Source organism: Odocoileus virginianus, chromosome 32 (genome assembly GCF_023699985.2).
Source record: "Odocoileus virginianus isolate 20LAN1187 ecotype Illinois chromosome 32, Ovbor_1.2, whole genome shotgun sequence".
Taxonomy (NCBI): Eukaryota; Metazoa; Chordata; class Mammalia; order Artiodactyla; family Cervidae; genus Odocoileus; species Odocoileus virginianus.
The window spans coordinates 17,699,660-17,717,349 of NC_069705.1; the positions used below are offsets into that span (position 1 = coordinate 17,699,660).

Sequence of the window (17,690 nt, forward strand, 5' to 3'; positions counted from 1 at the left end):
GAGAACTTGGTGAGAGTGTTACATGTAAAGCATTTTATTGCTTGGTTCTTAATGCCTGTTTTATCACTTAATGGAGTATATTTCTTACTCTTAATAGTAAGAAAACCACAAATGTAGGTTGCAGAGTCTTTGTAGGCGGAGGTGGATGTGTGGTGTGCTGAGTGCAGTAAAAAGACATCAGGGGAGAAGTATGTGTCTCCCCTGTGAACCTCCTGTGGGTCACCAGGCACCCACAGTAGAGCATTTGCACAAGCTCTCCCATCCCTCCGTTGGTGGCTCCGTCCAGACCTGAAAATGGGAACAAAATCTGCCACTTCCTAGATTGCAGTATGGGATGTACTTGGTCTTGCAAGAAGGAATTTGCCAAGCAGTGGTGTGACAGCTGGAATTAGCACTTTATTTTTTAAAATGACAATAGAAAAGTACCTTTAAACAGTTTATAAAAGCAGAACAGACTGTGTGGAAGTTGCTCTGTTTTCCTTGGAAACAAAGAGTCCAGAGCTGTCAACAGGAACCAGGTGGTGCTGGAGGCCTCAGCAGCGCTTGGGTGCACTGTGGACACCCCTTGCCAGCATTTCTCGTAAGTTTAAGAGCCTCTCACCCTTGGCTCTTGTTTGTTTTGTGATGACCTTTAAAAGCATCTTGACACCTTGATTTCTAATAGAAAATAAGAAAACTAAAAACCCAACACCAGTCATATATAATGACTATATATAATCATTAGAACATCAAAATCTTCAGCACACTGTGAGCAGATCAATAAGAGAGCTGTGGTCATGTTTAGTATGTCAGCAGTTAAAAATTCGTAGGTCAATGTATGTTTACACACGGCTGCTCTTCCACAGTGGGGAGAGCGTGAGGTGACCCTGGAAGAGTGTCAGCTTCCCACATGGGACTGACCCGCACGTGGAGGGAGTCTTGAAGCAAGCTGACCTCGTCATTGCTCATGCATCTTCCCTCAGGCCAGTGTGGCAAAGTGTCCCAGTGAGTACAGCGGGATTCAAGGTCAGGTTTTTAAATGGTTCATCTGGCCTGGTGCTGCCAAGACTCGGGAACACCAGCTCAATTCAACCAATATTGTGCAGATCACTTGGGAGGTGCCCACTGTGGCCACGTTGGCAGGGCTGGGCTCCCAAGCGGAGGCTTCCCCTTCAGACTCAGCACGTCCACTGTGGGTGTCGTGCGTCAGTGGGGCTCAACGCAGGAGCCTACTGTTAGAAGAAAAAGGCAAGACCCAGGACTTCACATACAGTTTGTACAGTCACCTCTGGAGCTGCTGGGCGTGTTAAAGATGCACTGCACCAGCAGCTCTAACCTCTGTCGCCACGTTAGTCACGGACCCAGGCCAGGTAAACAGATTGCTATACATTCACCATATGATCCTGAAAATTCTGATATTTTAAACCATGCCTCAGACATGCAGCTTATTTTAGAGGAAAAAAAAAATAGATATTTTAAATTACAAGCATTCAAAAGTCAAGCACAAAATGTGTGATCCAACCCAGTGTAAGATCATCCATCCTATCACACTTAAAATGTTTGGTATAAAAATACTCACTCTCTTGGTTTTATCATTGACATCTTTTATGTTTCATTTGAAAATATCTCCAAACTGTACAGAAATGGCAGACCATGCGTTCACAAATAACACACTATTTCTTACAATTATACAGTGTAAAAGAGTAAAACACTTTTTATTATATATATATTTTTCTTCGAGAAAGACAGATGTGTGATAGAGGCTGTGGCAAAGTCTTGAAGGGCTCAAAACTGGGCGAGGTGTTTCTCAAGCCTGAAACAGAAAGGAAGTGTGTAAGAAGAGCTGATCTCATAACCACAGTCCTTTCCCTGAGCCGCAGGGCTGTTTGCAGACACTGGTGGATAGAAGTCCCGGCTGAGAAACCCCTGGCTGCTCCCCTTCAGAGCTGTGATTGTGTAAACACAAAATCCACTCACTGACCCTCTCCACAGCGAGACCCTGCGCCAGAGGCCTAGTGGCCTCGGAGTGGGTGCTTCATTTCTATTTATCTTTTTCTCACTAGAAACCTCCTTCCCCGGCAGTTGCAAGGAAACAGTCATACTTGCTTTGTGGTAGAAAAAAGGGCCTTTGGACAATCAGCAAGACTTTGCCTCTGCCAGAGCCCCGCCCTGGTCCCAGGAGTTTCTTAAAACACATCTCAATTCTGTGTGTCTGAATTTACTCAGTGGCACTAGTGGTAAAGAACCCACCTGCCAATGCAGGAGATGTGGGTTCAATCCCTGGAGGAGGAGATGGCAACCCACTCCAGTATTCTTACCTGGAAGTCCCAAGGACAGAGGAGCCTGGCAGGCTGCAGTCCAGAGGGTTGCCGAGAGTCAGACCCGACTGAGTGACTAAGCACGCGAGAAGGCTGCATTGGTAAGTGTCCTACTGTTACTCATTTTACTCCCGTCTAACTCCCCAGTCCCTTTTCTTACCAAGAGGTGAGACTCAGATAAATCTGACTGTAGGAAAGGGACTTTGTATTTGTGTGATGACAGCTGCCTCCCATGTACATAGTCTTAAGTCCCCTATATTCGAACTTTTGAAAGTTGCGATGTCCAGTCAGGTAAGTTCACGTGCAGGCATCCTCTCCAGGTGGTTGTACTTTACAGTATAGAGGACAGGCATACATATATCTCAAGCCCAGGATGTATGGAAGCAAGTAGCTGGTACTACTACGAAGTGCCAAGTGCTAGCAGTGGAAACAAAAGTGAAGGTAACTGAGTGTGGAGCAAGAGGAAAAGATGGAATGGATGAAGAGAAACTGAAGAGCTTTCAGATGCAGGAAGTGGAAAGGGGATTTTCTTTATTTGAGGAGGCACAGGATGGGAACGTAGAACAGTAACACAAAGGTTGCAGCAGCTAGTCGGAGTGCAATCCAGTGTTACCATATCATCTATGATGAGAAGAAGACTATAACCCAGATATCACTGGATGGTTGTTTTTTTCAAGAGAATAGAATTGACCAGCAAGAAACTAGAATCGGTGGTGCCATCAACGTCAGGCATGAGTGAAACTGCACCTTGCTTTCATCTGCTGCTGATCCTTCAGCTCTCTGCCCTCCTCCAGGCAGTACCGTTCTTACCTGTTGCCAGCCCCTGTATTCCTGTACTTGTCAAGGGGATTGTAGGGTGAAAAGTATTATAAACCCATTACAGTACCGTTGTGTTACTTGGGTACCTAGGCTAACTTCATTGGACTTAAGAGACATGCTCTTGAAGTGAAACTTGTTTGTATGTAGGGAACTTACTGTACTCCCCTGTGTTAAGACTTACTTAGGAAAATGTATTAGCAAGGAATCCTGAAATTAGAAACAAATATAAACACTCTCAAACATAGCTGATAAGATGACCTTAATATTCCAGTGCCAGCTGGATCTGAACTATGATCCAATATATCTTGTCACCGCCTAGTTTTTGGATGACACTCCAAACAGGTAAAAATAATGAGCCACAAGCCATTAGACTGAATGCAGCAATCACGTACCTAAGGATCATGGGAGAAAGTCCGCAAGGAGAAGGGTGTTGATTGTGAATGGGATGTGGTTCTCTAAAGTTATAGAGTAGCACTTACCCTGTCTCTTCAGCCTGTTGCAACTATTACCAAGTGACGTGCTAAGACTGACAATTAGAGAAAAGTGTGCGGCCCCCTTAGGTTGGGCAATGCTTCCAACTTAAGCTCAGCGATCCCCACCTCCTCCCTCCACTTTCTCGAAAACAGGACTTGTTCAGCAGGAGATGCCCTCCTCAAGGAAAACCCCACTGATTCCTTTGCTTTTCTCGGTGCCCAGCACAGTACCTAACCCCCCTGCCTCCACCACTTGCTCGATGATGGAGGAATCTAAGTGGGCAAAGTTTAACGCTTGCATAATAGGAAATCAGAAACACAAGAAGCAAAAAAAAAGTCATCCATATTCATGAGCAGTTTGCTGGCTTCTAGGTCTTTGTGTATTTTCACAACTAAGCATCCACTTTTACATGATTAAGATCATACAGCTATCATGCTTTTTCACACATCACGCATATCTACCAAAGTACCAAAGCTACGCGACTTTGATAACCAAGAATATACCACTACACCAACTTCATCTGGAAGGATCCGTTCTTAAAAGCCACACGTCTTCTGCCCCCTGATCTTTCTACCTAGTAGAAATCACGATCGCGTCCAGGTGAAGAGCAGGAAGCAGCCCTGGGGTCGGGACCGGGGTTAGGGAGGGCCACAGCAGCCGCCGTTCCCTACTGACCTGTGGCGCTTAGGGCCTCACGCCCCCATGTGATCTTCGGCCCTCAGTCTGCCCAGGGAGCATCCCCCGCGCCTACCCCACCTCCCAACCTCTGTCCACACAGGAGGGGAACCAGTTTCCTTCCTCCACACTCTGGGCTCATCAGGCCTGGAGTGACAAGTCCTACGTCATTGCAAACTTGGCCCCGCGCCAGCAACCCAAGCTGCAGACATGGATTGCAGAAAAACCAATTCTAAAGAGCAGCAGTTTCCACTTAAGGACAACTCTCCAGGACAGCAGCGGGCACACAGCTTTAGCCCCTGGAGGCAGAGCCTGACTAGTCTAGGCCTGCTTGCCTCTCGGGAGCTGAGGCCACCTTTGAGAAGTGCACCGTGCCCGCTCTGGCCTCTTTCTGGCTCCACAGCCAGCTCCCCCCATTCCACTCACCTTTGTGCTGGATGTTTCTAGTCAGACTCAGCACCTTGCCTTCACATACCCCACACTCTGGGGTCACTGTCACCCTGACACCAACATTACCATCTGGGTTCGCCTCACCTGGTGTATTTCCACTTGATTCTTCATTTTGCTTTGGCCAGCCAGATGACAGTTCCTAAAGCACCACTGCTCCCACCCCTCCCAGAGTTTCAGTGCCTCCCCAAGACCCTCAAAAGCTTCGTTAAAATCCCCTTTCAGCAAGACCATGCTGTCTGTATTCGCACCTCCTCCCTTCTGCTAGTGTATCTTCCGCACACACACACCCTCCCTCCTATCTTTCAAAACTCAGCTGAAGCCCCACTTACTCAGATTACACAAGGATCACCTTGGATTATTTTCCTCCCTAAGACGGTCTCCACCTTCCTCTACTCCAGACACAGTCACTTGCACGTAGCAAAAATGCAGACACTTGGGACGCGAGAACAAATGAAAGCAGAACGATGGGCCGTGAATGGGAAGAGGCCCAGAGATTTGAGCTCCTAGTCTTGCTGATGCCGGGGCTGGGCTGAGAGCAAGGAGGTACCCGGAGCCCATGCGGAGCTCTGCTTGCTGGCCCTGGGGGTGGAGCGGGAGTCGCCACAGGAAATGGGGACTGGGAAGGCACCCGCCCAGCTTTTTGAGACAATAAGCCCACCTGGCTTCAGGATACTCTGTCCCCTTGCTGGGTTCCTGAGGAGAAAGAAAGGTGGATGGAGCTGGTTAACCTAGGCTGAAAGACGGATCTTTCGGAGTGAAAAAGGAAGGGGGTGCGAGTCAATAGCTTCCTAAGGTTTTCCGTAAGTGCTGGGTAAAGGCCGCTCTCACATGGGAAAAGAATGTGTCCGCGCTGCCATAGCTGTTCCAGACTGAACAGAAGGTCAAAGTGTGGCTATTTCAGTCCCTGTAAACAAGGAAGGGGGTTTAGCTAGAAGTGGGAGTTCAAACCTTGGAATGTATTAACAAGGACACTTTAAACGCGGCAGAGACCTCCGGGAACACAGCACTGGGGCAGGCGGGGAGGGGGTCAGGCCCTGCTGTGCAGACAGCAGACTCCCGGAGCCTTTCCTGAGAGGGGTAAACAGGGGAAGACGATGTGAACCACGTGGCACCCGCCCGATTTGAAGGCAGTGGAGAATGTCCCCAGATTCTATGGCAGCTCCCTCCAGCTGTGTGTTCTGCAGCACTCAGGGACAGCTGCTGATGTGCGTGGGTCCAGGGCTGCCCTGCTGGCGGTGGTCAGAGCCGTGACCTGGGAGAGGCCGCTCTCCCCAGAGGTGACGTGGTAGGTTCAAGTCTGTTGATCCAAGCATCTTACTAGCTTTTTTTTTTTCCTCCTAGCAGTAAGAAAATCCTGTTTTCTACCAATCCATCCCTATATACTTGACCTGTTTCCTAATGATTCCTTCCCCAAGAGTTTTTCTAACAGTTGTTCACTTTTACTAAAGTCCAGTAAGGAATATTCCCTTCTACCCAAATCCCAACACCATATGACTAAGGTTTCTAATTAATGAGTGGTTTAGTTTTCATTCTGTCAGCTTTTTTTAAATGTTCATACTAATTTGTAATAAAAAGACTAGTTAATATTTAAAAAGGGTCAGTCGAAACATCCCTGGTGGTGCAGTGGCTAAGACTCTGCGCTCCCAACACAGCGACCATGGTTCGCTCCCTGTTTGGGGAACTAGATCCCACGTGCTCCAACTAAGAGTTCGCATGCTGCAGCTAAAGATCCTAAGCAACACAACTAAGACTCTGTGGCACAACCAAATAACGTAAATATTACGAGATAGAAAGCTTCACAGTCTAGAGTCTCCAGGGACCAGTCTTCTGTGGTTAGGAACTCTTCCCTAACCTAAAGACGCAGCACCCCCTCCATCTGTGCAGCCACTGCCCACAGCAACAGGGTGCAGACTGGCAGCCCCACTGTGGGAGACCCTCCCCTCTGCCCAGGCCAGGACTACCTCTGCAGGGCTGTCTGAGCTGCGCCGGGAGGTCTTGTAACTCCCTGGGTGGCCCTGGGACCCGGAAGCCTCACCAGGAACAGTGCTAGTGCTGCCGAGCCGCCTACTGCGTCCACACTGGCACCGCCCACTCAGGTTCATCTGTGGTCAGACTCCAGCTGCCTCCCCCAAGGACCAAGCCCTGGTTCTCCTCCCCCTCATCACCAGGCCTTCCCACTGTCCACGGAGTCACCACACGCTCCAGCTGCGTCCTGGTGGGGCTCATTTGTCTGTGCCCCAATTACTGAAGTCTTCGTTGATTTATTGCACTTAAAAAAAAAACACCTACTCTAACCTGCTTCTAAAGTTATATATGGGTGGCTTTCAACTGGTCCTTAAATTTCCCCAGAGTCGGGGAGAAAGCAAAATAAAATCTTGTCTCTTTACTGAGTGGTAACATCAGTAAGAATAGCGTGGGCCCTTCTATTAAGGACCACGACAACAGGAAAATCTGACCAATCAGAAGCCTGTACAACTGGTGGGTATCTGTCGGCTTTCCCCAGTGACGTGGGAAAAACGTTTATCTGTTAGTAAGTTTGGTTAGTGTCTCCTGCATTGCAGGCAGATGCTTTACTGCCTGGGCCACCGGGGACGCCCCAGGTTAGTCTGAGAAACACAACTCACTGGGGAAAAAAGCCCCCACGTGCTGGAGGCCAGCTCCCCGCACGGGCACCACACGCCCCTCTGGAGGCCAGGAGAGGTGGTGCTCAGCACGTGGTAATGACCTCCTAGGCCCGACTGCCCTATTCTCTGTCCTTAGCAGGAATCATGTTCTTCTGACTCATCTTTGCTTTATAGGCCCCTCACAGGGATGCAGTCTGCCACCTTATTTGGGCTGAGCCGTAACTGCGCTTGGCTTGCCCCTGGCATTCCTGCTGTCCTAGGTCAAGCTTTCCAAAAAGACTGGAAGCCCCACACACGGTTCGCCTCTGGGAACTCTGCTGCACGATGGAGATCTCACTGCACGGCTACAAGCAGAACAGCTGGTATTGACGGAAAAGACGGACAAGTCACCCAAATCTTCACCACCAGAAAGAAAAGCCCCACAGTTTAAGAGGAGTTCAGTGAGATTCCATTATGGTTCAGTCACGCTCAAGGCCCATCATCGCTCTATTTCTGAAAAGGCTCATCAAAATGTCTTGAGTCATAAGAAAGGGCTACACTATATTTAGCATAAATGGATTAATAAGAGGGATATACATACTACATCTGAAGATTTCCACCAAAAGTGTTAATTTAAAAAGAAAAAGGCTTATAGCTAAGTTCCCTTTGGTGCACGATCTCATCCCCGGATGCTGCCGGACTCTCAACCAGGAATCACCCAGCAAAGCTGTGAGGACCAAGCACTGAGCCACACGCTCTTAAGAACCTGTAGTGCTCACCTGCTCTCCTGGGACGACGTCTCTCAGCAGGCAGCGGCTGGAGCAGGTGACAAAGAGCTCGACCTGATCCTGAGAACCCACCCTGCATGGGAGGCTGGTCCCGACCACACTGCTCTATCTACATGGTCATGCCCGGCCTAGGACGTGCTGCTTCTTGGGAGGAACTGTTCAGTCTCACCTTGGAACTCACCAGCACGCTCCAGTTTTGTAGAACAGCTCGAGAACAGTAGCCACTTGAAGATTGCATTAATACCCCCAAGACAGATTGCAGCCACCATCACACACCTGGAACCTGGGGTGGAGAAAAGAGCAGCCGTTAATACCAGTGACGTCCACGCCGGCTGGTTCCGAGGGCAAAGAGCTGAAAGGCAAAGGCCCCAGCACCAAAGGCCTCTGCCTGCTGAGCCCAAGGACAAACATCACTAGGAGTGACCAGGGTCACAAAGGGCCCGCGATGCGGTAGAGTGGAGGATCCTCTGCGGGGCAGGGGTGAGGCTGCCGGCAGCAGAGGGGGGCTCCTAGTAACTAGGCCAGTGGGGAGGGCACCTGGAGAAAGGGGTGCCCTTCAAGAGTACCGGGGTATAAGCTCCTGAGGGGCAGACTGGCAGGGCCCCTGCACACACATCCCCACCGGCTAGATCCCCAGGGCTGGCCAAAAGCCTCAGGTACCCTGAGAGGAGGAATCCAAAACCAACTCCAGGGGCCACCCCAGACCCCAGGGTCAACTCTGCTCAGCCCAAGGCCAAGGCGCCACCCTCCAGAAGAACCACCTACTAGAAAACAAAAGCCCAAAGCAAACACGTGTGAACATACATCCTGCTATTCCCAAGATCGGAGAATTTTGAAACACTAAAAGGGGCAGAGCATCAGCGGGCCACACATTTTTTAATGTTCTTCCTGCAGGCATGGCTGCCTCTGAGCCGGCTGGTTTCATCAAGAATTTCTGGTGCTGAGGAAGCCCAAAGGATGGCCCACGTGGACCCCAGCCCCCACTAACATTCCTCAAGTTCTCAGCGCTGCTCTTCTTCCTACAGAGCACCTGCTCAGGCAGGCTGCATGAACCAGAGGTCGACTATACAGACCCCAGGAGGCTGCAGGGAGACCCATGCCCTGCACTGAAAGGTCACCTTCTTAGGGCATTTCTCTTCTCAGAATCAAGGGGCAAAAAAAAGTTCTCCCCAGAATGTCACTATAAAAAACATTAAAAGATGAATAGATGTGATTCTACTTCCCTAGTAAAACTTGGGTTATCTGAGGACAGAAAAATAAATATTCACCCTGCAAACAAAACATCTCCACTCACCCAACTTTCCCTGGCCTTGTCCACACTTGCCAGGAGAGGAAGGAGGGAGACCCAGAGAGGCCCTGGGGCGGCCAGACCAAGGCTGCATTTTTGGGATGCTTGTTGTTTAAGAAATCATACTGATGACCAGATGCCACTCAGCCTCTGGACTGAAGCTTATCGTGATAACTCAGGTCTGGTGATTTCAGAGTCCTGGGACCCTAGCTTCTCGCCCCAGTTTCTGGGACCATGGGGTTTTTATCAAGCTGCTCTTTGTAGTTGTTAACATCAGCAAATCTTGTCTGCACACCAGGTGGGCAAATAGAATACATGGGACAGAGTCTGCTCTGTAGACACCCCAGGAGATGACTCCCTAAGTAACACAACACAACAGAGGGGAGTCCCAGGCGTTCGGCTTTAACTTTATGGGGAGCACATGCACCTTCAGCCAAGTGGGGCTGATGGTGTGAAGGGTCGGGGCAGAGGCGCAGGTGGCCCTGCCCTGCGCCTGTGGGGCTGCCCAGACTCAGTATTCTGCTCTCTGTGAATGTCCTCCAGGGACCGGACCAGCAGCTCCCTGGTGCCCGTGGTCAGGGGTCTCCCAGCCAGAAATAGACTACGGACGAAGGGTGGGGTTGGGGTGGTCACACAGTCTGGGTTTGCAGATGAGCTGGTGAGCAGATGCCTGGTGTGTGTGAACTCCCAAAGCTGGAAGGGACGCCTCAACCCCAGTATCTGGCAGGAGGCAGGTTCTCAGGCCCATCCCTACTTTTTAATGCACACAGGAAGCAGAACAGACCAACCCCAGATGTCCAGGTGGCGAAAATCACAACCAGGGCATGTAAAGAGACCCCTCCCAGGGTAGGGCTCATGAACTCGGGCCTCCCAGGTTCGGGAATGCCGGCAGGGCTTTTAAGCATCACCCGGCTCAAGCCTGTTCACTTTGATTTAGCAAAAGGGGAGGTGAGCAGAAGAGGAACAGAAGTTAAACTGTTCTCTAAACTTGAGTAAAGTGAGGTTTGTTCTGGGGCTTCCCAGGTAACACTAGTGGTAAAGAAGCCACCTGCCAATGAAGGAGACCTAAGAGATTCAGGGTTTGATCCCTGAAAGATCCATGGGAGGAGGAAATAGCAGCCCACTCCAGGATTCTTGCCTGGAGAATCCCACAGACAGAGGAGCTGGGCGGGCTACAGCCCATAGGGTCACACAGTCGGGGCAAGACTGAAGTGACTTAGCAGGCATGCACACACAGGTTTGTTCTAGAAAAGGAACCCCATATAAATATGGGTGAGCTTTCATCTCTGCTCCTGTGTACAAGGAAGCACCTGCTACCCTTGACTTTTGCCTTTTTTTCTTCTTCTGCATTTTTCCATTAGCCCTTCTCACCACCTGTCCTACTGTGTTTTAGTAGTTTATTACTCTTCTCCCTGTTGTAGAATGTCTCACCAAGGCAAGGGTTTTGTCTGCTTCCGTCCACTGCTATATATGCAGCACCTAGAATAGCCCCTTATGCCCTGCAGACCTTCCCTGAATACTGACTGTGTTAATCTGCTTCAGTGTGACTGAAAGACCTCGGTTCATAGAAGAAAGGGAATGGCCCTGGGGCCTCTTCTAGGGAGAAGGCGGGGGTGATTGCAAGAGCCACAGCAGCTATCAGGGCACCATGAAGACTCTGCCCTTCCCACCCTGCTGAACTCTTAAGTTCTGCCTGGATATCCAGCTCCTGGACTGTCTGGATGATATATACCCAAGGAGCCATATACCCAAGGCTCTCCTGTTCACAACCAAAGACAGATGAGGCCATTCCTCCCTGAAAGTCAACAAAACGAACAAACAGCTTCAAATCCAGCTTTGTTATCTCTCTTCCTGTGTCCTCCTTTGATTTGGTGAGGCTGTAACTTCATGTGCCTATAGTTTCTATGCTGTGGTTTTGGTCCACGGCCAGGAAAATTTCATGAGTTTCTAATGAACACCCTCCCACATCCACTCCAGCTCTCCTTCTTCCCCCTTTTTTTCTGATTTATTTAATTATATTTGGAAATGCAGGAAAACGGCATATCCAGGAACTCCAACCAGGAAAACTGCATAACCCTTATTCCTTCTAAGGAATGACTACAGACTTGCTCGAGTGTCCTATTCTCAAACCATCTGAGAAATTGATCACTTCCAGCTCAGTACTATGTATTCTGGGATTCTCTACCACATGGCTGAACCATCAGCCAAACTCTGTAGTGAGGTACACAGATTGCAACCAGACTAAACACCATCTGTCAAGCAAGATGTTGAACAAATTAAAGAGTCAGTAACACCCAACCACGGAACAACCACTCTTCTAAAGGCCTTACTTAACGCTACTGACGGCGGTCCACACGCACACGCACCTCCTTAGGAGCATCCTGAGTGGTAATTCTCCTTTCACTCTGAAATGTTTGTCCATGGCTCTTGCCCATTAGAACTTAAACTCTTCAGGGGTACAGACCTAGTTTCACACATTTCTACATCTATCGCATGGGAGATACATAACACGTGTTTCTTTAAAGAATAGAGAGCTCGTTTACTTTTCTAGTCACCGATTTCCCTTTAGAAGTATGAGCTCAGCGTGGGTCAATCAACAACTTAGATGTATTAACATGTCTTTTGTTACCCAAATGTTCAATATTCACTTACATAACCAACCACTGTGGCCACAGGCATTAATTTCTGCAACACCACCCCGACTCCCAGTCAATAATGTGTTTAAAAAAATCCTTGAGGGCCCCCTGGGGGAACAGGCCTGGAGTCTTCAGGGTCCAGAAGAAGGCAGAAGTGACAGCCGGTCTGCTCCCAGGTCCTTGTGTCTGACACCAGATGTCACTCCTGCTCCTATTCTGGGGCCACTGTTCCAGGCGGGAAGGAAGCCCTTTCCATTGAGAGCAGAAAGGCCATGTCGGTCACCAGTGGTGACATGGGTGGCACTTAACCTTCACTTACCCTTTTCAAGAGACTCATTCTGCTATAAAATGTTTGCCATTTCATCGGCACCACTGTTTTCAGTTCTAACTTACATTTCCCTGCGATTACTCAGCCTGGATTATTAGCTGTCTTGGAAAGGGCTTGGTCCAAGAGACTGGACGGAGCCTGAGTAATGGGGCCCTGCTGAGCTGGTCTAACTTCAGGCGGGACGGGAGACTGCAGCCCCAACCGCAAGTGCGGTGTAATGAGCTCAGGGATCTGCCTGCCTCCCTAAGCACCTCCTCGCCCCACTCGCGTCCCCCAGACCCCAAGGAAGGCACCTGGCCAGAGGCCCGAGTTTATCTCAGAACAAATGATGCAGCCACAGGAGACGAGACATCTTTATGTGGATCTGGCAGTGTTTCAGAAGTCGCACTTCAAGGGGACTTGCCGGGGGACGAGGGGGCAACTGCCACCCCTTCCCTGGTGCCCACGCCGCCACTAGGTCTCTGGGGATGGAGGGAGAGCTCTTCAACTGCTTACCTATCACGTCTTCCCTTTGTTCTTTATAAACGCTTAAAGCAAAATCCCCCCTTAGGCCCTATGCCGCCATCACCACCTTTCGCCAACTGGAAATGCCAGCATCTCACACTGCAGACCAAGCAGCTCAACACTGCCCTCTCCGAAGAGCCCCGGGCGGCCCCTGCTCCCGGTCCCTCTTCACTGGGGACAGGCTGACTCCTGACAGTCGGGGGAGCCTCCAGGTTCTGTCCCACTAGCCTCCCCTCCGACGTCATTCATCCTCAACTGTTAGCTGATGCTTAAAAAAAAAAAAAGCCAGATCTACATTCCACCCCGTGATCTCCTTTGTGAGCATCACAGTTTCCGGTTTTCTTACCCTAGACACCTCTAGGTGGATGCCTACCAGCCTCCAAACATTAAGAGGTAAACACAGTCATGACAGACAGAAGTGCGTGGAGACAGTGCCTTCCAGAGCTTGTAATATGACCATGCTGGACCCGCATCACCTGCTCAGGGAGGGAATTCCCACAGAACGGAATGACTAAGGCTTTTCAGAACAAAGACACAATGGCTAGGGATATATAAATCATGTGTGAAAGTTAATTATGAGGACTTCCCTGGCGGTTGAGTGGTTAAGACTTCACCTTCCAATGCTGCGGGTGCCTGTTCAATCACTAGTTGGGAAGCTAAGATGCCATATGCCTCATGACCAAAAACCCAACCCAACCAAAAAACCCTTCTATAAAACAGAAGCAGTATTGTAATAAATTCGACTTTAAAAATGGTCCACATAAAAAAAACATAATAATAAAAATTAATTATGGGCATGCATATCGATATGAAATTCTGCACAGATTAAGGAATTCTGTACTTAAAGGGACTCTGGAACACCTCAAAACTTAACATTTGTGTTTTCAGGCTGGGAAAAAAAGTCTCCCTCAAATAACAAACTTTAAGATGTCATAAAATATTTTAAAGGAACATTTTAAGTATCTACTACAATTGTCATTCAGTAACATTATGATTTCATTCAAGTGTATTTTAACACACAGAGAGGAACATCATTCCAAAATAAAAGGACAGATACAAGTAGCTTCAAGGGAAGAACCCTGGTTTTTCCCCCTCTCATCACAGATTAGTGACAAGTGTTGACAGATGACTACTAGTCCGAGGGTTATAGGTATGAGGGCCAGTGGTTCAGGTTCTGGGTAAGAGATGAGGGCAAGGTTTCTCGAGGTGTGCTCTAAGTAAAACCTGAGTCTCCTAAGATTCTCTGAGAATTCTCTTAAGATTCTCCTAAGATTCCTGGTCTCGTTTGAGAAATACTGCATCCTACAGTTTCCTGATTTCAAAGATTCACAATGCTCACGTTGTTATAAAGTTTCTGATAATTGCTTGGTGAAGAAATCTTTTTAGCTCCAGCCCTGGAAAGCATGCAAGTCTCTACCCGAGGACAAGTACTCTTTGACCATACTCAGAAATACACTGGGTCAGGGGAAGGAAAGGTACAATCGTGGCTTATTGAAGTTGATGTCTTCCAGCACAAAAATGTCACCCCTCACGTTACTTATTGCCAGAGGAAGAATCCTGCCGGGTCGGAGGGTGGACGGACACGGGCCACCCCTGGGGGGTGGGGTTTCTGAGGCTCTGATGCCCGTCACTAATCCTCCTGTTTGGCGAACCTCTGCCTTCTGACCCAGGACGAGGGCCCTCTGGAAGCCCTGACCTTTTATGGTACCCAGAATGTCAGCAAGTGAAATCCGCCCTCAGCAGTCCCCCCGGAAATGGAAACGAAGGGGCCCTGAGAACCAGCTGAGACTTCAGGTCAACAGGGCAACCTGCCCGAGGAAAGTCAACCTCAGAACTCTCTGGGCCGCGTGGGGCTCCTGAGGTGAGTGGAACGACCTCGGACGAGCCCAGGAAGCACCTAGGAGTGGGCGCTGGGGCAGGACGGGGGCCGCCCGGTTACAAACATCTGCTCTGTCCCGGGCCCATCCAGGCGCAGGACACGGTTCTTGTTGAAAGCAAGTACTTACGTAGGATTCAGCAGAACTGACGGGACTTCCAGCCCTGAGAAGTAGCCTCGGAGGGAGGGAGCCAGCGCATCTGGAAGACACGTGGGGAGAAGGCTGTGAACCAAGGCCCCGGATGCACGCCCACTCCTCACAGGGCGGCTGGGCCCCTACCCCCTTCACTGTCCCCAGGTCCTTGCCTGCGGGCAGCTCCCCATCAGGGGCTGAAAAGCATCAGAGCCGCATCCTGAGAATGCCTCCAGAGGATCATGCTCTCGGGAGCCCCGGCGGTTCCCTGCTCCCAGCCTCCTTTATAGTCAACAGCCACTGCTAGGCTGGAATCTGCCCATCGAGCCACCATCTCCATATTCACCCAGCATCACCCAGGCTGGGGGGCCAGCCTGCCTAACGGTTGGAAACTTGTCTGTTTGGTCAGGAAGGGACAGTTCCTGACACCATCCATGCCAGTGGTCGGGTCAGGAGGGCTTTTGAGAATCTGCTCCTGTGCTTTTAGAAAAGGCCTCTGGGGTGTCTGGTACCCCGTGGCCTCTGCTCAGGCCCCGCCTCTTCGGTTAGGTTTCCAGAATGCAAGGCCAGCCCGACCCACAGATGGACTGTAATGCTGGGTGCGCTTGGCAGAATGCTCTCCATCCTGTATGGAGGAAAATGTGAAAAAAAAAACCAAAAGGGCAAGTGCCCTTCGACTTGAACAGACGTCCATCTACTGGCATCGTGGGCTTTGCCCCTAAGCATTTGGACAGAGGCGAGAGATGAGAGGTCGCCGTTTACCCCTGCTTCCATTTATACTCCCCACCAGCCCCGGAGCATCACAGAAAGCAGCGCTGGGGCTGGGGGAAGGCGGGCAAACTACAGCAAAGGCGGAGGCTGGCAGCAGAGGATCCGGAGGTGGCGCCCTCCGCAGCACAGCAGGAGGAAGACTGCTCCCGATTTCAGTGCACGGGAGCGCGTTGCTAGGGTGGAACGCGATTCTGGGAGGAACTTTACCCGGGCAAACCAACTTCTGTGGTTTAATAAAATCAAATCTGCAGCAGAACCCCCTTTTCAGCCATCTTCTTTGGCTCTCCAAAGCGTGAACAGATGAAGCAGCCCTCTGGCTGACCCAGAGGTGCAGGGGGCCTGGAGACCTTCCACCTCCTCTTACCTGATAGGTACAGGTGGGGACTCGGCCGAGGGCTGGGGATTCTGAGTGGTGTCCACCACGGTCAGAGCCCGGTGGGCCCAGGGCTGGCTCAGGATCCAGGGTTCAGCCTCCTCCAGCTCTAACTAGATGCTACAAGCTGGGCTGTCTGGGCATGTGCCCAGGAGGGCCCACATCGGACCCTGGCCTTTTCCGTGGGGCACATGCAGAAGTCTGCAGAACTCCCTTTGACCCCGCAGGCATCCTTCACTGAGTGACGTGTCCCTCTACGTGAGGGACCACGCTGGGGATGCCATCCCCGCTCGGAGCTGAGGGGTCTGGCCTCGCTCACTCCCTATACCAAGGGTGTATATGGAGCTTCTGCCTACACCGGGACTCATGGCTTTGTGCATCTGAATCCACTTGCTCACTAAGCAAAGGGCAGAGTTGGAGCTGCCTTCCTGAGAAGCCCTTGGGCCAGCTGTGCCTTAGAGACCCGCCAGGGCAGAATAGCAGATATGACTAGGAACAGGTTGACCAGCCAAAGTGGGGCCTCCGTATCGGGAGGACGAAGCTGTATTCCTGGGGGGGGCAGGGCACCAGCTGGTACTGAAGCTCTTTTGGGACCGAACCAGAGTCTTTTCAATACTCATAGCAACAAAAGGGACACAGATCAAACCTTCGCATGCGGGTAGGCTAAAAACATGTCACATGGGGAATTTAGGGGGTGCAGAACAAAGGAGGGAGAGATAGAGGGGGAAACGTGGGAGGCAGGGGCGGAAGGGAGAGAGGGAGGGTAGAGGACACGGGAGGAGGGGGAGAAGGCGGAAGGGAGAGGAGCAAAAGAAAAAACTCATACCTACCCATGGCTTATGGCTTTGTGCATCTGAATCCACTTGCTCACTAAGCAAAGGGCAGAGTTGGAGCTGCCTTCCTGAGACAGGTAGTAAAGGATGGGGTGGGGGACAGCCCCGTGGCAGGTGGGGGGCTGGGAACCTAGACACACAGTGGAGGGGGGATGGGTCCGTGTGCACTGGGGTCGGGGGGAGCAGTGGCGGCGGCCGGTGATGCCCAGGTGCGGGGCTGGGGCGCGGAGCCCAAGGCGCGCTGGTGTTTCACGGGAGCCCGGGGGAGGGGGGGACCGCAAGGTGGATGGCATGACTCCCGTTTCGGTGCAAGTGACGGTGACAAGGAGCTCCCCCCTCCCTGTCCCGCACACCCGCTCCAGCCTCTCCATGCACACACAGCCTCGCACTCTCCAGGGCACCCGCCTCCGGTGGGGACCGGAGCCCCGCGGGTGATGGGCAGGCAGATGCTGAGCCCGGAGGCCAGGAGACGCCGGGCTCAGCTGAGCTGAGGCAGTCAGCCCATGGGCTGGTCCTCAGGGAAGGTGAAGGGGCGATGGGCCCGAGACCCACTGGGATTTGGCCACTCTTGTGCATGCCCAGAAGGTGGGCTCTCCACCGCCGCCTCGCCACCCCAAAGGCTGCCTCCTTCCAGCTCTACGGGGCTCAGCGCCATCCCCCTTCCAGCACAAGCTGGCCGAGCCTGCGCTTGCCATCAGCAATGTCCCTGTGCCCGAGGAGGGCAGAGCAGCAGCAGAGCTCACGGGCAAAACCCCAGCACAGGCAGCCAGCCCTGGGGGAACAAGTGTTCTGTGCTAATCACCGCTCTCCTCTGAGAAAACAGAGGGTTCATCCTTACGCCC

At 51.2% G+C, this 17,690-nt stretch overlaps 1 protein-coding gene and 2 long non-coding RNA genes across 3 annotated transcripts in view; 1 reads left to right on the forward strand and 2 right to left on the reverse strand.

Moving 5' to 3' along the window:
• Positions 1-374: 374 nt before the first annotated feature.
• On the reverse strand, positions 375-8,269 carry LOC139032588 (uncharacterized). The gene is made up of 2 exons (XR_011485118.1): positions 2,298-8,269; positions 375-1,792 (listed from the first exon to the last, which is right to left on the reverse strand). It is a non-coding gene; the product is annotated as an uncharacterized lncRNA (long non-coding RNA).
• An 11-nt stretch (positions 8,270-8,280) lies between these two features.
• Positions 8,281-17,690, reverse strand: part of RBPMS (RNA binding protein, mRNA processing factor) — a 188,363-nt gene continuing 178,953 nt past the window's right edge. The window contains exons 7-8 of the mRNA XM_070459938.1: positions 14,869-14,938; positions 8,281-8,389 (exon numbers count right to left, since the gene is read on the reverse strand). Coding sequence (XP_070316039.1) covers positions 14,876-14,938 — 63 coding nt within the window. The 3' untranslated portion in view covers positions 8,281-8,389; positions 14,869-14,875. The remainder of the gene's footprint in view (positions 8,390-14,868; positions 14,939-17,690) is intronic.
• LOC139032589 (uncharacterized) lies at positions 9,873-15,898 on the forward strand. The gene is made up of 2 exons (XR_011485119.1): positions 9,873-14,723; positions 14,832-15,898. It is a non-coding gene; the product is annotated as an uncharacterized lncRNA (long non-coding RNA).